The 27,190-nt window shown below is 55.1% G+C and overlaps 12 protein-coding genes and 1 non-coding gene across 13 annotated transcripts; 8 read left to right on the top strand and 5 right to left on the bottom strand.

The window, feature by feature from the left end:
• Positions 1–392: 392 nt before the first annotated feature.
• N656DRAFT_848851 (uncharacterized protein) lies at positions 393–928 on the top strand (the record flags this gene model as incomplete). The annotated part of the gene is made up of 2 exons (XM_064819315.1): positions 393–511; positions 571–928. The coding sequence occupies 2 exons, from the start codon at positions 393–395 to the stop codon at positions 854–856; spliced, it is 405 nt and encodes a 134-aa protein (XP_064665786.1). The 3' UTR covers positions 857–928.
• Positions 898–1,104, top strand: N656DRAFT_684830 (uncharacterized protein; the record flags this gene model as incomplete). Its single annotated transcript, XM_064810609.1, has 1 exon — positions 898–1,104. A coding segment is annotated over one exon (207 nt), but the record flags the coding sequence as incomplete, so codon positions are not given.
• Positions 1,105–2,095: 991 nt separating this feature from the next.
• Positions 2,096–2,332, top strand: N656DRAFT_718729 (uncharacterized protein; the record flags this gene model as incomplete). The annotated part of the gene is made up of 1 exon (XM_064812302.1): positions 2,096–2,332. The coding sequence occupies one exon, from the start codon at positions 2,096–2,098 to the stop codon at positions 2,330–2,332; it is 237 nt and encodes a 78-aa protein (XP_064665784.1).
• Positions 2,333–3,272: 940 nt separating this feature from the next.
• N656DRAFT_t140 lies at positions 3,273–3,372 on the top strand. The gene has a single exon. It is a non-coding gene; the product is annotated as a tRNA-Ser (tRNA).
• Positions 3,373–4,093: 721 nt separating this feature from the next.
• N656DRAFT_784505 (uncharacterized protein) lies at positions 4,094–6,586 on the bottom strand. Its single transcript, XM_064816184.1, has 3 exons — positions 6,350–6,586; positions 6,216–6,263; positions 4,094–6,147 (listed from the first exon to the last, which is right to left on the bottom strand). Exons 1-3 carry the CDS (start codon positions 6,456–6,458, stop codon positions 4,475–4,477), a joined length of 1,830 nt encoding a protein of 609 aa, XP_064665783.1. The 5' UTR covers positions 6,459–6,586; the 3' UTR covers positions 4,094–4,474.
• A 753-nt stretch (positions 6,587–7,339) lies between these two features.
• N656DRAFT_784503 (uncharacterized protein) lies at positions 7,340–7,947 on the bottom strand. The gene is made up of 3 exons (XM_064816183.1): positions 7,749–7,947; positions 7,515–7,694; positions 7,340–7,465 (listed from the first exon to the last, which is right to left on the bottom strand). The coding sequence occupies exons 1-3, from the start codon at positions 7,796–7,798 to the stop codon at positions 7,351–7,353; spliced, it is 345 nt and encodes a 114-aa protein (XP_064665782.1). The 5' UTR covers positions 7,799–7,947; the 3' UTR covers positions 7,340–7,350.
• Positions 7,948–8,694: 747 nt separating this feature from the next.
• N656DRAFT_784501 (uncharacterized protein) lies at positions 8,695–9,870 on the bottom strand. The gene has a single exon (XM_064816182.1). It carries the CDS (start codon positions 9,479–9,481, stop codon positions 9,032–9,034), a length of 450 nt encoding a protein of 149 aa, XP_064665781.1. The 5' UTR covers positions 9,482–9,870; the 3' UTR covers positions 8,695–9,031.
• Positions 9,871–10,308: 438 nt separating this feature from the next.
• N656DRAFT_718638 (aconitate hydratase) lies at positions 10,309–13,636 on the top strand (the record flags this gene model as incomplete). Its single annotated transcript, XM_064812293.1, has 4 exons — positions 10,309–10,419; positions 10,502–11,213; positions 12,030–12,082; positions 12,152–13,636. The coding sequence occupies 4 exons, from the start codon at positions 10,309–10,311 to the stop codon at positions 13,634–13,636; spliced, it is 2,361 nt and encodes a 786-aa protein (XP_064665780.1).
• An 896-nt stretch (positions 13,637–14,532) lies between these two features.
• On the top strand, positions 14,533–18,180 carry N656DRAFT_802061 (Gaa1-domain-containing protein; the record flags this gene model as incomplete). The annotated part of the gene is made up of 9 exons (XM_064818202.1): positions 14,533–14,716; positions 14,818–14,955; positions 15,038–15,119; positions 15,188–15,375; positions 15,435–15,606; positions 16,009–16,119; positions 16,176–16,421; positions 16,487–17,540; positions 17,641–18,180. 9 exons carry the CDS (start codon positions 14,533–14,535, stop codon positions 18,178–18,180), a joined length of 2,715 nt encoding a protein of 904 aa, XP_064665779.1.
• N656DRAFT_784499 (PCI-domain-containing protein) lies at positions 18,048–19,894 on the bottom strand. Its single transcript, XM_064816181.1, has 2 exons — positions 19,405–19,894; positions 18,048–19,320 (listed from the first exon to the last, which is right to left on the bottom strand). The coding sequence occupies exons 1-2, from the start codon at positions 19,670–19,672 to the stop codon at positions 18,428–18,430; spliced, it is 1,161 nt and encodes a 386-aa protein (XP_064665778.1). The 5' UTR covers positions 19,673–19,894; the 3' UTR covers positions 18,048–18,427.
• A 309-nt stretch (positions 19,895–20,203) lies between these two features.
• N656DRAFT_802059 (NAD(P)-binding protein) lies at positions 20,204–21,718 on the top strand (the record flags this gene model as incomplete). The annotated part of the gene is made up of 8 exons (XM_064818201.1): positions 20,204–20,334; positions 20,393–20,469; positions 20,532–20,626; positions 20,677–20,768; positions 20,823–20,964; positions 21,020–21,178; positions 21,234–21,569; positions 21,620–21,718. 8 exons carry the CDS (start codon positions 20,204–20,206, stop codon positions 21,716–21,718), a joined length of 1,131 nt encoding a protein of 376 aa, XP_064665777.1.
• Positions 21,719–21,889: 171 nt separating this feature from the next.
• Positions 21,890–23,415, top strand: N656DRAFT_446691 (uncharacterized protein). Its single transcript, XM_064809673.1, has 6 exons — positions 21,890–22,091; positions 22,162–22,342; positions 22,458–22,574; positions 22,675–22,792; positions 22,882–22,953; positions 23,041–23,415. The coding sequence occupies exons 1-6, from the start codon at positions 22,060–22,062 to the stop codon at positions 23,313–23,315; spliced, it is 795 nt and encodes a 264-aa protein (XP_064665776.1). The 5' UTR covers positions 21,890–22,059; the 3' UTR covers positions 23,316–23,415.
• Positions 23,416–23,873: 458 nt separating this feature from the next.
• N656DRAFT_718654 (cysteine proteinase) lies at positions 23,874–25,787 on the bottom strand (the record flags this gene model as incomplete). Its single annotated transcript, XM_064812296.1, has 6 exons — positions 23,874–23,975; positions 24,051–24,281; positions 24,386–25,164; positions 25,228–25,341; positions 25,412–25,648; positions 25,703–25,787. The coding sequence occupies 6 exons, from the start codon at positions 25,785–25,787 to the stop codon at positions 23,874–23,876; spliced, it is 1,548 nt and encodes a 515-aa protein (XP_064665775.1).
• Between the last annotated feature and the right edge of the window lie 1,403 nt (positions 25,788–27,190).

Below are 27,190 nucleotides of genomic sequence, written 5' to 3'. Positions count from 1 at the left end.
TTGTCCGCCTGAATACGATCCGGGATCCGCCCGATCGGCTGCAACTCGGTGTCTACCTTAACTGTCAAGGCGTCCTCTGGCTAGACATCCCGCGCAGCCAGATTTCGCTTCAAGACCAGAGTCACAAAGGCTGCTCTGGTTTGGTGCACTCACTTCCATCAGCCACGCGATAGTCTCCTCCGAGACTCGCTGAAGGCGATTCCTACCCTGACTTGAACTGGGCAAATGCCGAGAATGTATCTTGGCACGATGGCTCGTCGTACTTCTCGGGTGTGGCCTGCACCATGGACATTGGCATTGCCCAACCAGTCCCTTAGTTGCGCGCGTCGGATCTGCATCTGCCCGTCTTATCCCCTGAGACGCTGCAAAGCCGCCATGCAAGCATCTTCACCATGACCTCTCAGCACATCTCAGCCACGCGGCCTTCCCATGATGCCATCCTCAATACTGTTCTCGAGACATTCCACGCCTACAACGCGAGCCGGCCGCTCTGTTATGTCGGCCTGCGAGAGTGTAATCTCGGCGCGGAAATGACGCGGTTGACCTGCCTGGCGCACCCCTCGAGTGCAGGGTGCCGCCGGACCAGTTCGAGGCCGTCAACGCCCACTTTTCAGCCCAAGTGCACGCCGGTTTTAACGCGCTGCACGACTTTGGGGTCATTTCGGACGCCAGTCTGCTGATGAGCTGCCCTGATCCGCCCAACGAAGGCCTTTGGCTAACCATCCGTATCCTCAAGCAGCCCTTGGACATGTCAGAAGATTGCATGCACCGCACCTTCACACCTGCCGCCTCACCGTCCAGGACCCCAGACAACTTACCTCCGCGACCGCGTTACCAAACTGCGTGTCTTCCCTGAGCTGGACTGCGGCATGGAGGACGGGATAGCAGTCGGTCGACATGCAGCCCGTCTTCCCGAGCGTGCCCCTCGAACTTGTCGCCCGCCTCTCCCACCTTTGCAAGCTCAACTGCTCCTGGATATGGGAGCGTCTTCCCGTTGCCTTTGGTTCCCGGGCGCTGCGCATGTATGCCCGCGTCTGGGCAGGTCCTTGGCGCGATGCCCGCGCCGAGTTCGGGCGGGGTGTGCGCCGACATGACGCACGCTTAATGGGCGACGAGGGCATTCTCAAGGCCGTCCACCCTGACACGTTCCGTACGCTCCCAATTTCATAGCGGATCAACCGTTTGCTCTTGGCGTTTGACTCGTCTCTCGAGCGACAAGAGATGCCATCTCTTCAGGACGCCAAGCTGTTGACGTGGCTGATGTGGCGGCACTCCGAGCGGCGGACTATGAAGGGAGCGATGACCTGCCTGTGTGAGGATTTATAGAATGGGAAGGTCATGTTTCGATGGAGGTAAGATACGATGCACCTAAAGGGGATGAAAAAGAAAGTGACGGTTGGAGCATTGAAGACCGGAGGACCAAGTCATTAGGGCGTCTGAGGACCCTGTAGGCGGGGACCGAGGGAGCATGAAGTGGGAAGCGTTTGAAACTGCGACGCAGAGCGAGCAGGATATCACGGTCTTCATCTGATGAAATCTCGCCATAAAGGCAGGTAGAGCTGACGCACCTTCTTAGAAGGAAAGGGCCGACAACCATGCTCGCAGCCACAGGCCCATCGGTGGGACAGGCACGGACAATCTTTGACTTCGATCGATCCTTCCGTGTCCATAGACACGGGTCAAACTTGAACTTGTCCCAGCCAGCAGTATCTGGTACATAGGCAGGTCGTTTATCCTCGCCTACCTTATCTTGGCCACTTTCTTAGGTCACAGCGTCAGTCACAACAAACACTTCCAGGTGTGATCGCTGGTCTCTGGCTTGTGCGACGGGCAGGTAGGAAGCATCTCGTCGGGTTCGTACGAGACGTGATCTAGTTGGGGGTTTCTCTCTGAGACGAAGTTCCTGCGTAAAAGCTCTTGCTTAGTCAGCAGCAGTACCAAAATAAAAACGGAACTCGATTGAGAGTCGAGACAGGATTGTATGGCAACAAAGTTCAATATCCCAAGATTCCACACCGCTCCAAACCCTCGAATCTTTCTTGCATCGACAAGCCGAGAGAAGCCATTTTCGATTCCTGCCCCGCGATTTGTCAAGATGGCGGCACCTGTAAAGTCGGACAAGGAGATTGCCGCCGAGTTCACATCCTACTACCTTCAGCGTGCCACAAAAGAGTTCGCCGAGGATCTTGACAAGGTGCGCGCTGCCGACGACTTTAAAAACGACGCGGTCCAGATCCTGGTGAGCGCGCTACAGCAGGGCACGGCACTCTTCTCGCCCGAGGAGCAGAGGAGGATTGTGACGGCGGCGGATCGGCCTGAGAGCAAGTCCTGAGTCTAACCTCACATATGAACATCGGCACCTTGGCCACTCGCCGTTCCAACGTGGGAGTTATGAACTGAGGAAAGCCCTGAGCAGCGAGCTTGAGCTGTTTCATAGATCTGGCGTTGTCCGGAAGACAAATCAGCTAGGCATTCAGAGTGCGCTGCTCAACCACAGCGGGAATTCATGGAAAGCAACACTGAATGCGGATAGTCACGAAACAGCTGGCAGGTTGCGTAGAGAATTTCATGGGCTTCCAATCATGTATGTACTGGATTTAAATGTAGTTGCCGGCTTTTGGAAGCGTTGAACATCTGCTCCTCGAAATTGTCTCGTGCCACTGCAGCCACCCCGGCCCCACATACACAGTGCATTCAGAGGTCCACACACAGGGCAGTAGTCTGTTGCGTTCAAGCTCAGTTCAACCTGAAGTTCAAGTCGATTGTTGAAGTCTTCAACTGTCTGACCGTACTCTTTCGCACATACCTTCTACAAGCCAAACTCTCCCTTCCAGTACATCACATGTATTCCAGTAGTGTGCAGAATCGAGTACTCCAGAACCCAGGCGAGGTTAGCTCAGGGGTAAGGGGTAACACCTGGGATGCTCCCTCAGCAACATTACACCATTTTCCGCCCAAATCAGCATGAAATCAGACAGCTTGGCCGAGTGGTTAATCAGGGGAATGCTTCGGTTGTAAGAAGACAAATATTCAGGGGAGGTTGGCCCAGGGGTAAGGGGTAAGACCTGGGATGGTCTCTTGGCTACATTATTTGCAATTCTGAGCTCAAATGACACAAAATCAGACAGCTTGGCCGAGTGGTTAATCATGGCTATGCTTCAGCTGTGAGCAGGTACTCAGGGGAACTTCACTCAGGGGCTAGGGGAGAAATACTCTGAGGTGTTTCCTTGCCTACATTATTTGCAATTCCAAGCTCAAATAACAAGAAATCAGACAGCTTGGCCGAGTGGTTAAGGCGACAGACTTGAATTTACTCATGTTCAATGCTATCTGTTGGGTTCGCCCTCACAAGTTCGAATCTTGTAGCTGTCGGATATTTTTTTCGACTTTTCTTTTGGATTTCGCCTCCATTTCGTTTTTCTCTCTCTTTAATTTTGCTCATTTCCTCCTCCTGTCTCAGAGAGATAGCCTTTGAGAGTACGTGAATAAGCTTGCCGCACAGAAAGTGTTGAGGTACCCCTCCTTTGCAGACCCGACCCCTGAAATCAGACTCAAGACAGACAAACAACCCTAAGGGTATGACAGACTTGCATATCCTTGTGCAATGCCAACTGTTGGCCCAAAAAATTCAAATCTTGTACATAGCTGTCGGATATTTTTTTCTCCTTGACTCTTTTGAGTCAGCCCTCCTTTTCTCTGTTTTTGTATTTTATTGTTTGCCATCCGTATTGCAGTGACAGAGACAGACCCCAGATTGAGCCTGCCCGTAGAAACAGTGATCCTCCCCACACTTGCTGTGCCTGGCCCTTGAGATTAGACACAGAACTGACAACCCACCCCTTTCAGCCTAAGTAGTTGTTGATGTTCGTCGCTGGACATCACTGCCGTTCGCATACAGAATGTTGAGCTTGACAGGACTCTATTGCCTCGAAACCATCACCATTCTTCTACCCTAAATGCACATAGATACTGCATATCCCACCGGCTCATCTACGGAGCCACAAACCACCCGCACTGAGAGACTTACTGGGCACGTACTTGATACCAGCAACAGAGCAGCGCAGTCTGACGAGGCCGATATAGTGTTAATCAAAGCATCTCATTACTCTGTCGACCGGATTATCTCAACAACAATATCTGCCGCAGCATACACCTGACAAACTCCCATTTCCTAACAGAATCCCCCAACATCCTAAGCCAGCATGCGTACCATTGCTATTTCCTCTTTTTTACCTTCCGACCAAAACTCCAAGGTATCCCCTCTTCCATGACCATGCTTTGCGAAAGTAAGAAGAGTGTGCAGTCCCTCATGTATGACAATCCTGGGAGGAAAATGAAGATGCCCTATACTCCATGTTCGCCCTGCAAAAGGAAAGCCCCTCATACCCGAGATAGGTCCATACTTTGGGACTAAGCAGTAGTCTTTCAACACACACCCGACAAAATCCGACCTGCACTCCCTCGCCCGGCTTAGTTAGTAGTAGTTATTCAACTGCTGCTGCTGTTGATAGCCACCGCCCTGGAACTGCGACGGTTGCTGCCCAGCATAATAGCCCGGATTCCTTGGGTTGGAAGGCCCCGTGGGAATCTGCTGCTGCTGCTGGTTCTGGAACCCTCCCGTCTGGGGTTCGTCCTCATACATCTGGGCAAATCCACCCTGAGTATCCCTAGCGCCCAAATCATCAAGCGACTTGTAAAACGCGGGGCCGCCGCCACCACCGCCGCCACCGCCGCCACCACCGCGCCCGCCACGGCCCTTTTGCGCGCCTCCCCCGCGCTGGCCGCCTCGGAACCCGCGGTTTGCCCCGCCGCCGCCTCCGCGGAAAGACCCACCCCTCCCGGACGAACCGCCCCGGCCACCACCACCTCCATTGTTGGCCTGGTGGTGGAACTGCCTCTGCTGCGGTGCGGACCCGACAGAGGAGCCGTGACTCTGGCGGGAGCGGAAATCGTCAGCGGCGCCCGTGTGCTTGCGCTTGTTGCTGTTGGCGGCGGTTTTGGCGGGGAGTACGTTCTGACTGTCGGCGTAGTGGTCGTGGCCGTCGACGCGGAGGAGAATCTTTTCGCCAACCGTCGTCTCAAACGTAAAAGCCTTGTCGGGCGGCACGGGCTGCCAGTTCTGGATCTTGCCGGCGTCGACGTGGCGGGCGCCCTTGCGCAGTGCCAGCACGACCAGCGGGACGGGCCCGCTCGCGTGGTACCTAGCCGTCGCGGGCACGGGCCGCACACGCGCCGCCCACACCGTGTTCTCAAAGCACGCCGTGCCCGTCACCTCCCATGTCAGCTTGCTCCCGATGCCGCCCACCTTTTCCAGCAGGCTGTGCGGGCACGGCCGCGGGCATATCATGATGTTGTTGCCGTGCAGCTTGAGCTCAGCGTCGGGAAGGTTCAGAGGAACTTGTGCAAGGGCAAGAAGCCTCTGTGTGTCAGCACTATTGATCATGTAGCCGGTGTAGAACACGCTCTTCTTGATGGCAAGCCGCGAACCCCGGATGCCGCGCCCCCGCTTGGACAGGGCGGCGTTGTGCTCGTTGATGATCTGCTGCACTTCAGCGACCTCAACGATGGGGTCCAGGTATGTGGCCATGTCGGCCACCTCGATCACCCTCGCATTGATGGGCCCCCTTGTGGCGGAGCCGTCAATCGCATTCTTCCTCTGGTTATATTCCACCAAGAAGTCGTTAAACCCCTTGACGTGCTTTATCCGATCCTCATATATGATGATCTCGTTGGCGTGCCTGTAAGTCTCCATCAGAGCCTCCAAGAACATTTGCTTGAATATCATGGTGCTTGCAAAGCGCTGGTTGTTGGGCCCGACGGCGGGCTTGAGCGAGATCATGTCAAATTCGAGTCCCTTGCTCGTGACCATGCGCTTGATCAGATCACCAAAGCCGGACTCGGAGCGGCCTGTGAGCAAGACACAGAGCGCGTCTTTTTGTTCTGTGCTCAGCTTGATGAGCTCGACAATCTTCTCGTTCCACCATCCGTCCCATGCACGCTGCTCTTCCTTTTCCAGGCCTTCGCCCGTTGCGGCGAGAATGCGCGAATCGTGCCACCACCCGCCATTGAGAAAGGCATCTGGGTTTGACAGCGTGCCTATTGTAGGGCCATTCCATATCTTGGGGTTCGGTAACGGGGTCTTGAAGACTGCGCGGTCATGAGAAACATGTTAGCGGCTTGCGGCCAAGCGCAGCGCGAAGGATGGGCGTCCTTACGAGTATTGTCAAAGTCGTAGACATGGAGCGACTTGATTTTATCAACGGCTGTTGGCGGTGAATGGTCAGTCAAGGTCAATCTCGTCTCAGATGGGGCAAGCCGGAGGGAATGTTGGAGGTTGGATGGTCCAGACCTGGCAGCTGCTTGTTGAGGATGGACCAACGGCTCAGGGCAGTCACTGTATGTGTGCTGTTGGTGTTGGCCGAGCCATTGTTGTACGCCGAATACGCCGTTGAGCCCATGACTACCCGTCTTGTAAGGCTCGAGATTCGCGAAAACCAGGTTGCAAGAACCATGGAGATCGCATCACTGGCTGAAGGTGGGATGGATGGATCGCAAACGGTTTCGCGCTAACAATTTCACGTCTGGGCTTGCGATGGCAAGGGTGTTGTGGAGCAGGTGGGGCAAAGATCTGGAACCTCGTCTCAGCTTCATCTAGTGTATAACGATTCTAAGTGATGCATCTAAAGCGTCGTATGCAACTATCGAACGGCATGCGTGGCATCGAGGCGCGCCGATACTGTCTAGACGGTACGGAGTACTACAAGCTGTTTTTGCTTCCAGATTGTTGCCGCGGGTTTGTCAAGGTAAAAGAACAAGCGTGGGCTGGCGGCTATGGACAGGCCGGCCCGGACAGACAACGAAGGGCTGCCCGGGTGACCATGTGGTAGGTGGGGAGGGGGGTGTATAGGGAAGTTTTTGGCTTCAGGTCGTCAACAGGAGCCGGTACGTCATTGAGCCATTCCAATGGCAATTTGGCGTAGCGGTTCCAGTGTAGGCGTTGAGAAAATTCCTAGATAGCCACTGGTCGACGAATGGTACTGTCCCAGACTGCTGCCCGGGCTCGAACGCCTGCCTCTCTTTTTGGGTTCGAATCTTCCATTAATCATTTTTTTTTTCCATGTTTCGCTGCCCAGCCCAATGATGTTCATCCAAAGTTTGCAATAACATGCCAACTGTGTTTATTTCAGCTGTGGCGAGCATAGCGCAGGTAAATCTCCCTTTACATTTCCCTCAGTCCGACGCCGGCCATCTATGTATGCACATTCCTTTGAGAACCAACGCCTTTACCATGCTATTGAACGAAAAAAGGCCGCCATCTGCCATTACGAGAATAATCGAGATTCAAACCGCTCATGCCATCTCAACGTCATTGGTCTTCGGCTTCTCAGGCCCATTGTCGGTCCTGAAGCCGATGGCAGCGGCAGCCTCCTCGTGTGTGTAGGGCCCCTCGCGCAGCTGCTTGAGTCTGTTCTTCGTGAGCAGGACACACCAAGATTAGCTGTTCTGGCACTCACCTTCTCTTGTGAGGCTTGCCCTTTCTGTGTAGCACGAGACTTGTCTCTGTCTCGAACCACTTAGCACATTCGATACAGTAGTGGCGCCCAAGGCCAGGCAGGTCCTCAGCCGCTTTCGTCTCCTTGTACTGCTTTAGGTGCCTCGGGGACAAGAGATCGGCTTGGATCTGGTCGAGGTCGCTGTCGAGGGCATCAGTCAATGGAATTTGATGTGGTCTGTGCGGCCAAACTCACCGCACCCGCCGTCTTGTTTTTGCCTTGGTGCGCTTTGCGAAGATACCCATGATGACAGGAAGTGCTGTGACGCCAAGTGTCCCGTTTATGCTTGAGCTGTGATTTTGAAGTGGAATTGTATGAGTTAGACTTCAGTGTGGCTGGTTATGGTGGCATTCAGACTTCAGAGAGATTTGAGAGCTGAGGTCGAGTGTGTGGGAAAATCTCGGCAGTAACAATTGTAGCTGGGCGCCAAGGCGATATATCTTTCTATCGTACGAACGCCACCATTGTTGAACATTCATTTAACGGTATGTCTCTGTATTCACTATTCTCATCTCACCTTGAACGCAACAGCTGTGACAAGTACAGCAAACCAGTTGATCAAGATCCAAGCTGTATATGAATCCTTGTGGCTTATTACTGTGGTCAATCTGTGGAATTATAGCGTTCTTCGAAGTGGCTCAGCAAGGAACGACTTTGCGGTATCTATATCGTGTTATGCGGGGAAAATCCTCTTCTTACTAACATGATATTGTAAGATGAGGCTTGTCGGCACCGTCTCAGGTATACACCGTAGCAGACACTATGAAAACTTGAAGAATCTGGTAATCCAGGCCATGAAATTCATAGCTTGGACAGGCTTGATGTAGCAATCACGTATTTACCTAGGTAAACTGTTGGCCATCTGTGCTGTCAACCTGAAATTCTCTTCATGTGCTGGAACTTGCCCTCGTCACAAATCAACCTTTAGCATTGGAGCCAGTTTCCGATGCTGTTTACACGTCTGGACACCGCTGAAGATGATACCGTCTGGTGATACCTTCGCTTGAGCGGATGTAAGTGGGGGCTTACATAGCGCGTTCTGGTCTGATATGGCGTAACGAGATCTTTTAGGTGCCGGATCTTGATTCTTGTGAACCAGGCCCTTGTGACGATGCATCAGTCGGAACCAAGGGGTTGAAGATCCGAGTCTTTTGAATAAATGTTTCCATTCAAGTGGTCCACACTTCGCAGAGGATCACCGCCGTTTCTACGAGAAAATGCGAGCCGGAGCTACCGCCTATCGCCCTCGGATCTCCATGTTCCCGCCGAGCGACAAGACACCGAACCGGCCAGCTACCGATGGCCCCACAAAAAGCGTCTCCAGGCCAGCAGAAATTTCCTTCTCCCCGGCGACAAGGGGAATTGATATTCACACAAGTCACTTCGTACAGTGGGGTACCCGCACTTCCTAGCGTCCATCAAATGTACGGAATAGCCCGACAACAACCGATACTAGTTGAAGGGTCCAGTGCGGGTAATCAAGAATCGGTCACTGGGCTTAAATTGATTGTTGAAATCGGGTCGACGATAGCTTGGACACGAATGGCAGCAAAGACGCTCAAGATCGACAGTTGATGCGTCACCTTGAAGTTTGTGAGCCTTGCAGGATTGGACCAGAGCCGCCGGGAAACCAGCCCGCGGTCTGTAGGGTGAGCACATGCAACCCCCGGCGGGTGGTGGCACAGGCTCGACTGCGTACAGATGCACATCTTGCCCACATCTGTCGGGACCTTGACGTATGCAGTACACCATGTTTTCTTGAATGTTCTGTAGCTCGAGAAGTCGACTACACGAAATGTCGATGTTCTCCTGGGCGTACCTATCTTCAATCTTGTTGGCGGCTCAGGAGGCGCATGGAGTAACACAGCACGTGCTGTCAACGACTCAACTCCAAGGCCAAACAGCTTACCTAGGTAAGGGTCTATCATCCAGTGACATGGAAGTAGGAGCTGTCTGACTCCTGAACCCTTCCAACATAAGGTGTGCAATGCTCATTTCAGCCTGCATTAAGCGGTTCGAAAGGCTTTTCTTTGGGACGGAACTGGAGCGTAAATCGGGAACAGCCGAACAGGTGTAACACTCGCGCCTCGGCTATTCGACTGGTGACCTGGTTCGGTCAATGGTAGCACCTTCAGTGCAGCACAACCTGAGATACAGCTTTGCAACACACTGAGGTCCAAACTGCTAGATCTCAATCTGGCCTTGATTCAAGTGCCCCGGCACCATTACCTGCATCGTACACTAAACTGCCACATAGGCACGAATTGCACGACGCCGATGTGTGTATAAGAGGAGGCTGGTGAGGAGACAGGAAGCGTTGCACAGGTGGGTTGTGACGGAGAAATCAGATGCTTGCGTTTGAAGACTAGCCTGATTCGATGTACACAAGGATGTCATGTTCTTCGATCCACAGCTCCCCCACACATGCGGGCAGGCATAATCGCAACGGCTCTGATTGGCCCAATCTCAGTCTCCATTTGGGCGAGGTACTTTCTCGGCTATGACGCTGGAGGGATGTTCGTAGCAACAGGTCCCGTTGCCACGACCATCTAAAATCCCTCCTCCAGTTTTCTGCCATACAAAAACTCTCCACCCAGTTTTTTTTCTCCCTCCTTTTGCAACCGCTGTCCGAGGGGAGAAATTCGATCCTCGTTTTCTTTGAGTTGTTGTTGTTGCCGAGCGGCCAGCTGGCGTTACACTCTCCACTCCAATTGATTTTCCACTTGCTTCGCTCATCGAGCTGAACGTCACCACCATGTTGGCATCTCGTCAGCTCCTGGGCGTTGCCCGGAGCCGCGCCTTGGGCAGCGCGAGCCTGGGTTTGCGGCGCATGGCGACCGTGTCCGATTCACCGCTGGACAAGAAGGTAAGAGCTTAATGGGCTACCAGCGGTGTTCAGCTGCCGGCGCGCCGTTAGTCCGGATTACTGACGACATCGTGAAATGCAGGTTCGGCAAAACAATTGGGAGGAGGGCAACTTCATCAATTACAAGAAGATGTCGGAGAACCTCGCCATTGTGAGGTCAAGACTCAACCGCCCTCTTACCTACGCCGAAAAGATCCTCTACTCCCACTTGGACGATCCGCATGGTCAAGAGATTGAGCGCGGTGTCTCCTACCTCAGACTCCGGCCGGACCGTGTCGCCTGCCAGGATGCTACCGCCCAGATGGCTATCCTGCAGTTCATGTCGGCCGGCATGCCTTCGGTCGCCAACCCGACCACCGTCCACTGCGACCACTTGATTGAGGCTCAGGTTGGCGGTGTTAAAGATCTCGAGCGTGCTGTCAGCATCAACAAGGAGGTCTACGATTTCCTGTCTAGCGCCTGCGCAAAGTACAACATTGGTTTTTGGAAGCCCGGCTCTGGTATCATTCACCAGATCCTGCTCGAGAACTACGCTTTCCCTGGTGGTCTCCTCATCGGTACCGACTCGCACACTCCCAATGCTGGTGGTCTTGGCATGTGCGCCATCGGTGTCGGTGGTGCCGACGCTGTCGATGTTATGGCCAACCTCCCCTGGGAGCTCAAAGCCCCCAAAATTATCGGTGTTAGACTGACTGGCAAGCTCTCTGGCTGGACTGCTCCCAAGGATGTCATCCTGAAGGTCGCCGGCATCCTGACAGTCAAGGGCGGTACCGGCGCCATCGTTGAGTATCATGGTACGTAAAACCTCTTCATTGTCTTCAGCCACTGCCCCCTTTTTCTTCGCTGCGCGCTTGCCGAAAGTGTCCAAGTGTGAAGGTAAGCAGACCCAGAGTACCCAGGTGAGCACACCTAGAAAAACAGGGTAGGCGGACAATGCGAATTGCGCGAGTACGCCTAGACAGACCCCAGGAGCGGGGTAGTCGAATCAACCTTCACATCGGTCCATACGGCTAGCGGGGATAGCAGAGCTCGACTATCCGAAGAAAAGATGGATGAACCGGTAGCCGTGACTCGCTGTCATAGGATGGCCTCGCGGTCACGATGCTCTTAAGACCAAAAAGATCTACCACCACGACGCCGTGAGGTGTAGAGTGAGAAATACCGATTCAGATGGGGAGGGTTGGAGGCGTACGTCAACCAAGGGAGAAAGAGCTCGTTCGTCACCAATCCCGAGGCCCTCAAAACCGTCGGCAGTCGAGCCGAGCGAAGGTCGTCGAGACTAGCGGCATGATGCTCCGTCTGCGGCCACATATTCATGAGGGCGAAAGCCTCGGGCAGCATCTCGCTGGGACCAGACATGTTGCTCGCGCCGCTGCAGCTGCAGGTGTAAAGAAGCGCTCCTGTGAAGTCTGCAAGGATTAATCTGGCTAGGCGGCAGGATACAACACGCCCTTTCTTGTTTGGGACATTGACCGAGACTATTTGACAGAGAATCCAGCAGCTCACACTTGGACACACGGGCATTGCACCTCCAGCGCCCCTTCCCCTCCCGTTTTGCCTCTCTTTTGTTTGTCCGTTGTCACGCTGTTGCCTTCTCTAACTGCTTCTAGGCCCCGGAGCTGAGACTATCAGCTCGACTGGCATGGGAACCATCTGCAACATGGTCTGTCATCTCCATTTTGCGTCTTCTTCCCTCGCCTCCCGGCTCAGAACATAGACTAACTGTTCTCAGGGTGCTGAAATTGGTGCCACCACCTCTCTCTTCCCTTTCAACGACCGGATGTACGAGTACCTTGCCGCTACCAAGCGTAAGGAGATTGGCGACTTTGCCCGCTCCTACGCGAAGGAGCTGCGCGAGGATGAGGGCGCCGAGTACGACCAGCTGATCGAGATCAACCTCTCTGAGCTCGAGCCCCACATCAACGGCCCTTTCACCCCCGATCTGGCGACTCCCATCTCCAAGTTCGCCGAGGCTGCCAAGGCCAACGGCTGGCCTGAGGAGATCAAAGTCGGCTTAATCGGGTCGTGCACTAACTCCTCGTATGAGGACATGACGCGTGCCGCCGCGATCGCGCGCGATGCTATCAACCACGGCATCAAGGCCAAGTCCACCTTCGTTGTGACCCCTGGTTCCGAGCAGATCCGCGCCACCATCGCACGTGACGGCCAGCTGCAGACCTTTGAAGAGTTCGGTGGTGTTGTTCTGGCGAACGCCTGCGGCCCTTGCATCGGCCAGTGGGATCGCAAGGACGTCAAGAAGGGTGAAGCCAACACGATCATCTCGTCTTACAACCGAAACTTCACCGGCCGTAACGATGGCAACCCCGCCACTCATGCTTTCGTCACCTCGCCCGACCTCGTCGTTGCCATGAGCATTGCCGGTACTCTCCACTTCAACCCTCTGACCGATAAGCTCAAGGATAAGGACGGAAACGAGTTCCTGCTTGCTCCTCCGTCGGGTGAAGCTCTGCCCTCCAGGGGCTACGATCCGGGCCAGGACACGTACCAGGCTCCGCCGCAGGACCGCGCTTCCGTCAACGTCCAAGTCTCTCCCACCTCGGATCGTCTCCAGATCCTTTCTCCGTTCAACCCCTGGGACGGCAAGGATGCCCTTGGCTTGCCCATCCTGATTAAGGCCCAGGGCAAGACTACCACTGACCACATCTCAATGGCTGGCCCATGGCTCAAGTACCGTGGCCACCTCGACAACATCTCCAACAACATGCTTATTGGCGCCATCAATGCTGCCAATGGCGAGGCCAACTCGGTCAAGAACCAGACGACTGGCCAATTCGATGCTGTCCCGGCCGTTGCCCGTGACTACAAGGCCAAGGGGATCAAGTGGGTTGTTGTGGGTGACTGGAACTACGGCGAGGGCTCGTCGCGTGAGCACGCCGCCCTCGAGCCGCGCCACCTTGGCGGTCTCGCCATCATCACCCGGTCGTTCGCCCGTATCCACGAGACCAACCTGAAGAAGCAGGGCATGCTCCCGCTGACCTTCTCGGACCCGGCCGACTACGACAAGATTCAGCCCGACGACAGGGTCGACATCATGTGCACCGAGCTCGCCGTTGGCAAGCCGATTACGATGCGGGTGCACCCCAAGGACGGCAAGCCGTACGAGGTGAAGCTGCTCCACACGTTCAACGAGGCGCAGCTTGAGTGGTTCAAGAACGGCAGCGCGCTGAACACGATGGCCAAGCAGGCCAAGAACTAAAACAAGCATCATGTAGATTGTGATCTATACGCTATAACATGCAACGAAGGAAGATGAGAGTGAACATGGAGAGGGTGGTGTGGGCTGGCGCGGTTGCAGGGATTTTGTTTCCGGAATTGGCGTAATCCGCAGCACTGTTTCTCTTTTTGTATGTATAAGTCATGGCCCTTGCATTTGAATGGATTCGTCTTCATAAAGCTCGGCTGTACAAAGGTATTGTTTCTCGTGCCGAGGATTTGATGATGATGGTTTGGAACTTTGGGTGGAAATGGCCCTTGTTGTTATGTAGTACGGACTACGGAGTAGCTGTCACCGTTATGCATCAAAGGGGATCATGCAGTGAATGCCGATTACCGAACACTAAATACGCTATAACGTTGTCTTGCCTGATAAGGTTAATTTTCGCGATTAGGTGCCGTGCGATCCGGGGTCTACATAAGGACAGGCTGAATAAAAGTTCCATGCAACTCCGGCGATGACAGTCTGGCTTAGCTTTCCATTTGCAAAGAAGTCTTTTGTTCGAGCCACTTGGACTTGGACGGTACTTTTATGTTTAATTGACGACTTACCAACGGACGACGATCGGAAACACTACGCGCGATGAAGGCTACAACATTCTCGCAGGTGCAACAATAATCCTAGGATACCTACCGTATACCTGCCGACAGGCCGGCTACCCTAGCACCCGATTGCCAGGCCCATTGCAAACCTCCCCCCTACACGTGTATTATATGCCTTAAATATACCTACCCATCCGAGTTTGAGTCGCGAAAAGTTTCCCCTCCCTGCGCTGGGACGGGACGGAACGGGACAAGAGGGAAGAAGAACCGGAAACAGGCCGTCCGACGGGGTGAGAACGGGGGCATACCAAATCTGGTTGGAAGAGAACAGCAACGATGCCGACACCCAACGTGGCCGGGTTCAGCACCCTCCGGGCAAGGGCATACCTCTTCCGGCTGCCGCTGTTCACGCGCGCCGTCCTGGCCGCCATCGGCCTGTTCTGGATCCTCGGTGTGCAGGTCTGGTGGGACGTTCGCGCTTGGGGCGCGCTGGTGCCGGACAAGCTTGGTTTTGCGACGCGTGGGTACCCCCTCTTATCCTAAGTCTATTTGCTGGGGTGGTGCCAGTTTAGGGGGAAGGTATCTGTTGCGGTTTTGTTGTGGCTGACGGGGGTGATGCAGTGTACCGGCTCAATACCTTCCCGTTTATACACCTGAACGTGTTCCACGCGCTCATGAACGCGCTGGCGCTGACGCCGCTGCTGGAGCGCTTTGAGAGCGAGTATGGCACGCTCACGTCGCTGGCGCTCTTCTTTGGCCGTAAGTCTTTAGTTCGCCTTGACCCTTTTGGGTGAGCGGGTGGGAACAGAAGGGGATGCTGACGTTGGTCTCTGGACAATAGCGTTGACCACACTGCCGGCGTTCATGTACGTGGCGGTGGAAAAGTGGATTCTGAGGGCCGATACGGCTGTTATGGGCGCTAGGTGAGCTAGCTTACTATCTTGTGTTGCCCCAGAGTTGAGGGAGTGAGCTGACAGCGCGATTCTACCAGTATGTGGGTGTTCGTCCTGCTCGGCATGGAGGCCATCCGCACGTACAAGGCCAACCCGTATCTGGTCGTGGGCACACACCATATTCCCACGTGGACGACGCCCATCGCGCTGCTGCTCTGCGTAGCGGCTCTCGTGCCGAGCTCGAGTTTCCTCGGGCATCTCGCCGGGTTGCTGGTTGGGTATATTTGTGGGTGTCCCTTCCCTTAGCTTTCTGTCTCTGCCATTTTCTAATCAATGGGCGCGCAGGTGGCTTAGGATATCTGAAATTCCTGGCGCCGCCGGAAAGGGTGCTGCGTTGGGTCGAGGGAAAGCTGAACCTCCTTGGGCGGCTGCCACACTACGTCAGCGTGGACCAGAAGACGTACGGCCGGTTCGGCGTGCTGCCTTCGTCGGGATCTCCGCCTCCGACGAGTGTTGCGTTGGGCTTGGTTGGCAGTACACAGCGATTAGGGCCCTGATGTTGACATGGTCTTCTTTTTGTACGGCGCATCGCTTATGCTTGTATAAACACCTTGATCACGTCAGGTATGAACTGCCGCGACTTGGAGGCAATCTACGGGTTGGTGACGATGGCGGCAACTTTTTGTTTACTTATAGACTGTACGCACTTTTAACTTGATGAAATTCGACGACTGACGCTGTCATCAACCATTGCCTTCTCCAACTCGATGCTTACAGTACAGAGTCGAAATATTTCGTACTCTATTCGAAATACCTACTTACCGCGTGGACCATGCCCCGTTTCCTGCATAACTTTCGCGACGCCCTTCAAACGGTAACTCAACTTAGACTGTGCTTCATTAACACCGAGCACCCCTAGGCTGCCCCTGTATCCGTACCCAGTTCCAGAACACCAGGCGCAACCATCGCGAGAAAGCTTCTGCGAGGAGCACCTCGGCACTGCAGCCGGTCAAGATGCCAAGATTACTAGGTGAGAAGCTGTTCACCGAGTTACCAAGGGAAAATGACTGACCAATTCACAGCCAGTGCATTGCAGTTGCGACGCGATCCGCGCATCCTGAAGCTCCCGCCGTACCTTTCGCTGCTCTTCGTCGTCGTCGGCGCCGTCTGGCTCTTTCTGCTCCCACTCGACCAGTACTCGCGGAGAACCTACATATCGGAAAACGCGCTTCTTCCTGGGCAGGTACACACCTACTTCGGCGGCAGCGACCAGAATGTGTTTCGGGCCTACAAGCACGAGGTGAATGCGTTGGCGGGCAAGAGCAATGTCGAGTACGCAGTTCACGCACATGATAGCTGCGGATGAACGCTTGGGCTCTCGATTAACCGACTTTTAGGATCAACAACAGCTTGGAACCCATCGTCAAGGGTCTCGGTCTCAAGACAGCCCGGCAAAACTTCACCTACCACGCTGCAGGACGGACCTATGCTGGCGAGAACCTGTACGCCATCCTGCAGGCACCGCGAGGCGACGCTACCGAGGCCATTGTGCTGGTTGCTGCATGGGAGAACGTCAAGCATGAGCTCAACCGCAATGGCATACCACTGGCGCTGACGCTGGCGCGGTACTTTAAGCGCTGGTCGCTGTGGTCCAAGGATATCATCCTGCTGCTTACCCCTGACAGCATTGCCGGCCCCCAAGCCTGGGTCGATGCCTACCACGACGCACACGACCCGTCCCGCGTCGCCAGCCTGCCCCTCAAGTCAGGCTTACTGCAGGGCGCCATTGCCATCGACTACGCTCAGGAAGGGCGCTTCGAGAGCCTGCACATCGTCTACGACGGCGTCAACGGCCAGCTGCCGAACCTGGACCTCATCAACTCGGTCGTCAGCATTGCGCGCGGCCAGATGGGCATTGACGTGGCGCTGCAGGAGATGTGGCGCCACAGCGATGACTACAAGGACCGCCTGCGCACCATGCTACGCGGCATGCTGAAGCAGGGGCTCGGCCTGGCCAGCGGCCCGCACAGCAGCTTCATCCCGTACCACGTCGACGCCGTGACGCTCCGGCCGTTCGGCGAGGGCTGGCAGGACGAGATGGCCCTGGGCCGCGTCGTTGAGGGTTCCTTCCGCAGCCTCAACAACCTGCTGGAGCACCTCCACCAGAGCTTCTTCTTTTACCTGCTCATGCATCGTGAGCGCTTCGTCAGCATCGGCACCTACCTGCCCAGTGCCATGCTGGTGGCCGCTAACTTTACTATCATGGCTATCGCCTTGTGGGTCAAGAGCGGACACTCGGAAGGCGGCGGCCAAGCAACGGCAGACAGCAAAACCGTAACCCCCGCCAACCATGCCGCCGAGCGTGACCTGTCCCTTCCGCTGGGAGTGGTCACCCTCTGCCAGGTCCTCTCCGTCATTCCGCTATACCTCTTCAACCATGTCCCGGAAAGCGTAAGCCCTCTATACCCCCCACTCTGATTCTACATAACAATTTTAAAACAATCTCTAAGTGAGCTGTCACTGACCCCTGAATGATGTATATCCCGCCCAGGCCTTAACCCCGCTCTTCATAACCTTCGCCCTGCTCAACACCCTCCTGCCGCCAGTCCTCTCGCACCTGTTGGCCACAAAGACCACCTTCACACTCGCACAGTACGACCTCGTTCAATGCTTCTCCCTCCTGCTGCTGGGCATGTTCCTCTCATCCCTGGCGACGCTCAACTTTTCTCTTGCGCTCATCATCGGCCTGCTGGCCGCGCCGCTGTCCTTTGTCCGGCCATTCTCACCCTCGCCCACCTCTGGATTGAAGCGCATCGCCTGCGCGGTCCTGCTCAACGCCGTCAGCCCCACGGCCGTGCTCCTCGCCGGCGCGCTCTACTGGCGTCTCGACGTTCGGAGCGTTCTCCGTGATGCCGCCGTCGCCTGGCACGTCACGGGCACCTACTCGCCCGTGGTTGTGTGGTGTGTCTGGTGGCCGGCTTGGTTGGCGGGCCAGTTAATTGTTCTGGCGCGTCCCGCTCCTGCTTCTGCTTCTGCACGGCGGTCAAATGGGGCATGGGCAGGGGATGATGGCAAGGTGAAGGGTGAGTAGGTGTGTATGTGTGTTTCTGATTGATTGTTGGAAGCGGGAATAGAAGGGAAGGCGTATCGGTCACATTTGGGAAGTTGATTCAAGTAGATATATTGGTCCTTAGGAAGGACTTGAGATGGGCTGCGAATGCAGTCTTCATCGTTGAATGATTAGACACCCAGGTTAGCTCTGGCCATGACAGCATCTGTCGTGTCTATTATGCATAGGTATCGTACAAATGACTTTTCCCTCTACCAGCACCATCCTCTCACACGGCCCACACATCCTGCCCCGCCTTCTCGATCCAGTTGCCCAGCTGATTGACGCTCGAGTCCCACTCCTGCAGCCGCTGGCGCATGTTCTCGATCTGCTTCATGTCGAGCACCTTGGGCTGCACCCAGTTGATGTGAGCCACCTCGTCGACCTGGTCGATGGTGCCGCGCAGCAGGCCCAGGCTGAGGGCCTTCATGATGAGGTGCTCGATCTCGTCGGGCCGCACCTTTGTCTCGGCGGCGATTGTGGCGAATGTCATGGCGCGGTCGTGGGGCGGGCGGCGGAACACGGCCTCGGTCAGCGCCGCCAGGTATATCTTTTCGCGCAGCTGGCGGGCGTGCTGGGAAAGCAGGGGGTGCGATGCGATGCGGTCGGCCAGCACGTCGTAGGCCTGCAGGTCGCCGCGGTTGAAGGCGAAGAGCAGCTCGCGCAGCCACTTGTTGTCGTCCTTTTCGTTGTCCTTGTCGGCGAGTGCGTCCAGGATCGGGTGCAAGAGCAGCTCGCCAAAGTTGTAGATGCTCGTGCTCACCAGCGCGGCCACGGCCAGGTCGTAGGCCCGGTTGCGCCGCTCGGCGGGGCTGAGCTGCTTGATGTCGATGCAGGCCAGGTACAGCAGCGCGTTGCGGTAGTACGAGCCAAAGTCAGCCTTGGCCTGGTAGTAGTCGGCGTTGGCGCCGTAGAAGGCGGCGTGCACGATGGTCTCGACCGAGTCGAAGCTGTCGAGGACCCGCTCGGCCCGGTCCAGGTCTTTCCTTGCGCCGTCCAGGTCGTTGAGGTCCAGCTTCACGCGCGCCACGGCGATGGTGGCGAATACCAGCGCATCCTGCGAGTCTTCGTGGTCCACCTTCTTGACGACCGCCTCCATGAAGTGCAGGCGCTCTTGGTTGTCTGTTTGGCACGTATCTCAGTTAGGGGGGGGGGTTGCTGCCGGGAGTGAAGCTGGCACAATGTACGCAGGGCATCGTTCCGTACCTCTACATTGTGTTGCCGCCTTCAGGGCGAGGTCGACAAGCTTCAGCTGGTTGATCTTGTCGGCGAACTTGAGGATGAAGACCTTGTAGAGCTGGAGGCGCTGCGGGGCGCTACCGGGGTGGTTGAAGAACTCGATGAGCTGGTTTGTGAGCTGGTGCCACAGCTTGCGCTCCCATAGTGTTTCGAACTCGAGCACCAACGGCTGCAGCTCCTCGGGCGCATTGTCCCGCTGCTCGGCGAGGAAATCTGAGATGGTGTCGACGTTCATCTTTCGACTGCTTTGACCGGGCCCGTGAGCGCTGTCGGTGAAAGCGGGACGAGGATGCCCAAGTGCGAGTCTTTCCGGCTGCAGCTGTGACCGTATGTACCTCGGGCGGGATATCTGTAGAGCTCTCGTCGAATATCAAGTGTTGAAATTATGGCGTGTGGTTCGAGGCTCCAGTTGAGAAGTTGAAGGCTAAGCAAGGCGGGATGCCAGCCTTAATCCAGATCCATAGCTTGAGCCTTCCCACTTGACGCGGCAGGGCAGCCTGGGACTCAACTAACGGCACAGTGCACGGCGGGTCCGTACAGTGCTGTACCGTCTGGAATTCCCACACATGATTGGCCTAAAGCCCTAAACGGTTGGTCAATCAACGCCAGGAGTTATTGTGGGGCACGGGAGCTTGAGCCGGCGGGCAGGCAATTGATTGAATTGGCGGTTGCTAGACCGAAGCTCGCAGCGCAAGCGTCCATCGCCAACGTCAATTGAATTGCAGACGCAGCGCTTATTGCGGTCCCCATCCCACGACCAGCCACAATGGCCTCCCTGCCGACTGCGGTGCGGTCGACGGCGCCCAAGATTGCTCGGAGCGCACTGCAGCGCCGGGCCATTTCCGACGTGCACATTACGCGCACCGGCAAACCGATTATCCGCATTCAGGGTGGCCGGTCCGTTGTCTTTCTCCCGAGTTGTCTGCTCTCTCTTGCTCACCATCTTTGCCTGCAGCTCCTCCCTCGGCGAGCACACTGCTACCGTCTTCGGCGCGACAGGCCAGTTGGGTCGCTACATCGTCAACAGACTAGGTTGGGACATCCGGCTCCCCGAGGCAATTTCGACGGTCCGCTGACCAGGCAACTGTGTGCAGCAAGGCAGGGATGCACCGTCGTCGTCCCGTTCCGAGAGGAGATGGCCAAGCGCCATCTCAAGCTCACCGGTGACCTAGGCCGCGTCGTGTTCATTGTGAGGGACCCGATGCATCCCGGCGAGGTCGATGGCTGAACAGTGGCTAGGAATACGACCTGCGGAATACCCAGTCAATCGAAGAGAGCGTCAGGCATTCGGACGTCGTGTACAACTTGGTCGGCCGAAACTATCCTACGAAGTGAGTTTAGATGGTCCGCCAATTGAGCCAATCCGGCGGGACTGACAGACGAAGGAACTTCTCTCTCGAAGACGTACATGTTGAAGGTGCCCAGCGGATTGCCGAGGCCGTTGCCAAGTATGATGTTGACCGCTTCATCCACGTCTCATCATACAATGCGGACCCCTCGTCCACTTCCGAGTTCTTCGCTACCAAGGTGCCTACCCGCCCCTAGCTTCTGAGCAGGAGGCGACCCCTAACTAGTGCTACAGGGCGTCGCGGAGCGCGTGGTTCGGGAAATTTTCCCCGAGACGACCATCGTCAGACCTGCTCCGATGTTTGGCTTCGAGGACAAGTTATTGCTCAAGCTTGCCAGCGTCGTGAATCTCTTCACTTCCAACAACATGCAGGAGCGATACTGGCCGGTGCATGTAGGTGCAGTCACATCAAGCATTGCAAAGTAGCCGCATCCTGATGTGGTCGCAGGTCATCGATGTCGGCGAGGCGCTAGAAAAGATGCTCTTCGACGACAGCACGGCTTCGCAGACGTTTGAACTCTACGGGCCCAAGAACTACTCGACAGCCGAGATTGCCGAGATGGTGGACCGGGAAATCTTCAAGAAGCGCAGGCACATCAACGTGCCAAAGAGCATCCTCAAGCCCGTAGCCGGCCTATTAAACCGCGTCTTGTGGTGGGACATTATGTCCGCCGACGAGGTCGAGCGCGAGTTCCACGACCAGGTCATTGACGAAACCGCAAAGACCTTCAAGGACCTTGACATTGAGCCCACCGATATTAGCAAGTGGACTTATCACTACCTGGTATGTACCACTTCTACCCCTCGACCGGGGATTGGGCTGACCCCGAACAGCAAGGATTCCGTTCGTCAACATTCTACGATCTGCCACCTGCGACGGAGAAGGAGAAAAGGGAAGAGAGGAAATACATTCACGTTACAGACGAATTGTAGAATTGGTGTTGTTGGCGTGCTCGTGGTCGAGGCTGGTCACCGTGGAAGAGTGTATATACTCACCAATGTAACTAGAGACATTATTTCCTTTGAGTCGCCTCGGTCCAAAATGATAAGTTTAGAGTCAAGACGGTCGTCTCGCCGTGAGGCTCCGCTATGAACTGGTGGGTTGAGGAGGGGCTGTTTCGACACTGCTTTGTGACGTGAGGCCCAAAATGTAATCTGCGAATAAGAGGGAATTGAGTGCCCGCTCTCAAAATTTCGGCCCCTCACTCACATGGATATTAGCAACGATTTTGGACGCTCGCTCACCTCTCGCTCAGGGCAAAATCCGGTAAAAGATGACGGGCCATGACAGTGATGATGAAGAGCTGTAAGTATCATATGAAACGTCTATTTCATCGGCTTTGCGCAAACTATGGCGTTGACAATCTGGGGCTCAGGACACTTTCCTCTTCGACGCTCGATGCGCTCAAACAGTTTTATGCCGAACGCGATGCCCGCGCCGAGCAGTTTGCCAAGCTCAAGGCCCAGGCCGAGGAGCAGCACGCTGCCGCCGCAACCAACGCCGGCCAGCTGTCGATAGAGGCTTTTACCGAGGATTGGAATGAGAGCCAGTTCTGGGTACGCCGTTCTGTTTGTTCGCGGGGTATTTCCTTTCATTGAAAGGGGGTTCAAGTACGGTACATACATGTGGTTCGGTATTGCTGATCAAGTACCTGGTTTGTTCTGTACTCAGTACTCGGACGAAACGGCCTCGCTGTTGGCAAGAGAGCTCCTTGATGGAGCCACCTCGGACATGACGATTGCCGTCGTCTCGGCGCCGAGCGTGTTTGTCGCACTGAAGAATATTCTGGTATGATTGAATACCCATCCATCTGGCCCTCCTTGCGGGTGACACCCCTGACTGAATCCAAGAGACATCGCTGACATTGAGCTTCCGCTCTGCTTTCTAGAACACCTCCTCGCCCGGCCAGCCCAAACCCAAACTCGTCCTCCTCGAGCACGACAACCGGTTTGCCGTGTTCCCCGAGCTTGTCTTTTACGACTTTGCTCAGCCGTTGAAGCTGCCTTGTCAGTCCTTCTCCCCTTCCTCTTTTAACTACTGTATCAAGCCTTACCTGAACACTGACACGCACTCCTTGACTGCCGTGCATATATAGCCCACCTAAAAGCCTCCTGCGACCGCATCATCTGTGACCCCCCCTTTCTTAGCGAGGACTGCCAGACTAAAGGTATCCCCCTTTTCCAACCACACTTCCGTTCAACCACCCAACCAGCGTTTGAGACACAACTGACCATGCTTTGACCGTAAACTCAAGCTGCTCTCACGGTCCGGTGGCTGTCCAAACCCCATCAGCAGCAGCAGCAGACCAGACTGATCGTGTGCACGGGCGAGCGCATGGAGTCCCTCGTGACGCGCCTGTACCGCTCCTATGGCCTGCGCACAACCGACTACGAGCCTGTCCACGCGAGGGGGTTGAGCAACGAGTTTTACTGCTACGCCAATTTTGAGTCATCGTCGTCGAGCTGGAAGTGGCGGCAGAGGGAGGACGAGGGAAAGGAGGAGGGGGAGGGGGAGGGGCAGGGCAAGTAGGCATAGCGGGTGAGCAAAAAGTGAAGGGTTATTGAGATGAATGCGTGGGTAAGGAGCTGGAGTAGATGAACCAAAAAACAAGACCAGGGTTGTCAAGCAAAGGGGATAGGATATGTTCCATGACTTGTATTGACGCCGGTACACTTCTCTACCTTGCATACTAGCGCCAGGTAGTTCAGTTTGGGGCAGAGGAGTGTAAAATGCCACAGTGTCGTTGCCATGCCCATGCCCCCCAATCCCCTATGCCCATCCATGCCACGCCTGCGTACTCGCCAAAAGACAGCCCGTCAACCCATCCATTCATAGTTACAACGCCATTCACTTCTTTCACCCCGTCAGTGGACAATCAGCCAACACAGGGGCCATCTCCTGCAGACAGCACCGGCGTTTCTAGTCCACTAAGTCTAGATGGAATGTAGGGAACTTTCTTCTGTCATGTTCCCACAGCAAGATCTTCCCGGCCAAGGCAGGCTTACAGGGGCGAGAATATGTCCCAATATCCTAGGGCATCTCTGCAAAAGAATTTTCGACTACTGCTCAGAGCCCGGTCTAGACGTTCTACGACAAAGACCTGACGATGTAAAACAGCAGGTACGCCCTAGCATTCAGCACGTCCGACATTTGCGCCAGTTCTACCCTGTGATCATTGAACGCGAACCACTTTGATGCCCGCCGGTCATGTCAGCGCCGCTTACCAGGAAGATAGATAAGAAGACAGATAAGAAGGAAACTCACCTGGTCACCAACCCGGCAATACGAAACGTAATGGCCGGTATCGATTTCGCCCACGTGCACCACGACGCTGAGCAGGTCGTAGACGCAGGTGCGGGCCAGCTCGTAGTTCTCTCTCACGTCCTGGCCCCTGGCGCGGCTCGTGTAGGGGAGCATGTTAATCTGCAAGGGAAACTGTACGGGCGTGTCGATCTTTGCCGCACGCTCGTTGCGCCCTTGCTTGTACTCGAATCTCTATATTTTGGTCAGTGACGCTGTTCCATTAAAAGAAGTTGATTTCAAGCTAGAACTGGGTTTGCCGGGGTGCGTATGAGGGTTGTCTGGTTCCTATAGCGTACCTTGAGTTGAATCGACATGACATTTGGCAACCGCTTGATCGAGGTCTGACGGCGCGCCTGCTGCATCGAGTTGCAGCTATGACAGCGGTACTCACACTTGTCCGACTTGATGTACTCCTCGTCGAGACACTCCTGAAGGGTCAAGGTCGCTCCCTTGGGCCCGCCCCGCTTGCCCTTCTTCTGCGTCAGGTTTTCGAGCGGCAAGCTCAGATCCAAAAAGCTCTGCACCTGGTTGGTCACGCCGCCACAGTTCTGGCACGTGGTGGTGCTCTGCAGCTTGCCGTAGAAGGTCTGGTGGATGATGCAGTTACAGCTGTGCTCGCTGCCAATCTCGGGCTTCTTGCCGTCGCCGTTGCGCTCGTGCAGCTCCTCGGCCAGGAACTGAAAGAACTCGTGGGCGTCCTGCTCCTTGGTCGTCACGAGGTTCTCAAACGCCTTCTTCTCGCTGATCCAGAACCCAGACAGGATGTTGGCCGCCGTGTACCCGTTAGTATTCTCGAGCGCGTAAAAATCCTGAAACATGTCGTCCATGGCACAACTTAGGCAGTGCGGCGTGTCGCAATTGTTGCTCTGGTGGCCATCGCTGAGGTAGAAGTTGCGGAGGATGGGGTTGTGAAGGAAGCTCTGGAGCACTACGTTCTGATAGCAGGTGGCGCCGGCGTTGTAGATGCCCCGCAGGCCATTGGCCTTGCAGGATGCAGTGGTCGTGTTGGACGAGATGTATGTGGGATTGTCCCTGATCGGATCTGAGAATAGTTCTTCGTGTTTTCGCTTCCGCGCTGAAAAGGTCCATTAGCCAACTGCTGCGCTAGTATGTGCAATACGCTCAGGGGCAAACGAACCTGTGAAAAAGGAGCCCGTACCCATTTTCCTTAACCTCAGCTCCTCAAACGTCGGATCCCAGACCATGTCGTCACACATTTGACAGTACAGAGCAGCGCTTCTTGAGTCAACATCTGCGCCAAGTTAGTTAGGCATTAGGCGCGAGCAACCCCTGGACACCACCCCAGTGTGACGCCAACATACAGAATCGGTGAGATTTTTTGCTCCCATGTTTTATAAGGTCCTCTTCGATCAAGGTCGAGGGGCATTGTAAGCACAAGTATGTCGGAGTGAGCGACGTGACGACCGGGCCGTCGACGCACTTGGCGGTCTGCGGAATGATGGGGTTTGTGTCGAAGATGGCGCGCAGAATGGCCTTGTAATGTTGTATCGAGGTATTCGTCGTCTGCTGGTCTTGACTGAAGAGACGCTGGAGGTGTTCTGCAGTCTACGCCTTAGAGACGGCCGGCAACGCTTGGACTGGGCACAGCTTACCACACCCATACACAGGCTGCCCTGGCTGGGGCGCTTTGACCTTGTAGTTCTTGGGCGATGCCGGCGTGGCGGGCCTCGCAGCCATGGTGCAGAGCGCTGTGCCGGGGCTCGGAGACAGTACCGGGCCCAAGTCTGGTCTGGTATAAATAAGTTTGAGAATGGGGCGATGGGTAGGACGCAGGCTCGGATCCGAATCGCTGCCAATCGCTCGGGGAAGGTTGGGTTTATAGGGATTCTTTTCTCGGTCCGCTGATACAAGCGCCAAAGTGAATAGTCGTTTACAATTTCGCAGGATTGGCGCCGTGGACCGGTCGTCAAGCGAGGCTGTCCCGGGGTTCCGCTGCGGTGGTGGCGCTGAGGTGAGGGCAAGGGGCGCAATGCTTTCCAGCTTCAGGCAAGCAGTGATTACTAGTACCTGACGTTACTATACAGACAGTGTTGTTAGTCTCGGCGTTTCCAGGGTTGCATGGGTGAGCCAGCAATTGACCAGTACCTGTTTGAGCGGCTTTGAAAGCTTGTTGATATCTGATGAGTTGCTTGAACTGTTCCCGTTAATCCGATGTCTCTCTATTGATCATCAAAAGGTGTCCAACCGTTGCGGCTGGCTGGAAATTGCTTATCGGATCCTTCCTGCAGGGCTTATCGATAGGCGGGAACGGCTCAGCTCGGGGCGCTAACATGCCCTGGCGATACCGGAACATGGACTCATGGAGTGTTGACAGGGCATCAGCCTCGACACGCTGCGGGAGCGCCCCACTACCTATTCCCTGAGTTGCCCATACACGTACTCCGTAGGTCATATCGGATGTATAGCATTTTCTTCATTTTTTCTGTTTACAATCGTTTTCACAGTCTGTCCCAACCTCGCGAACAGCTGAGTATGTAACCATGCCGGGAGAAGGGGGTCGTACAACATAGGTGTGGCAAGCCTGTTAAGGCCAAAACAGCATTTTGGCCCGGAAATCGTGGAATCAGTCCCTTGACGAAGATAACAGTGGCCGACCTAACAGCCTTGCAACGTCACATAAGACTGTTCCATTGTAACAGACTGTTCCTAGCTGTGTTCCTAGGAGTAACAGACTGGTATAGGCATTATTATGTTCGCTAAACATGGTTGCCTAGGAATGATTAAGGGGTAACAGACTATAATAGGCAATCATTATATTCGTTGAACATAGTGATCCAAGAGTGTTGGGGGAGCAAAAGCAAGGGCCTCTACAGGGTCATTCTCTGAACCTGTAGGGCCGGGCTGAACTATGGTATGAACTACGAAGGCCTAGATTGAAGATGAAGAAAAATAAGATCACGACATGGATTTGAACTTAAGACCTACAGACTACAAGACTACAATTTACAGTACATCTACAGTCAATTACACTACGAGCACGCGTGACTGCTGATGCGAAAGACTGGACTATGTAGTACCTGGCGTAGGGAAGGGAAGGAGCAATGAGTCTTGAGGAGAAGGTAGGATACAACACTGTCAAG

Source organism: Canariomyces notabilis (genome assembly GCF_033297395.1).
Source record: "Canariomyces notabilis strain CBS 508.74 unplaced genomic scaffold N656scaffold_34, whole genome shotgun sequence".
In the NCBI taxonomy this organism is placed as follows: domain Eukaryota; kingdom Fungi; phylum Ascomycota; class Sordariomycetes; order Sordariales; family Chaetomiaceae; genus Canariomyces; species Canariomyces notabilis.
This window is presented reverse-complemented; position numbering and strand designations above follow the sequence as displayed.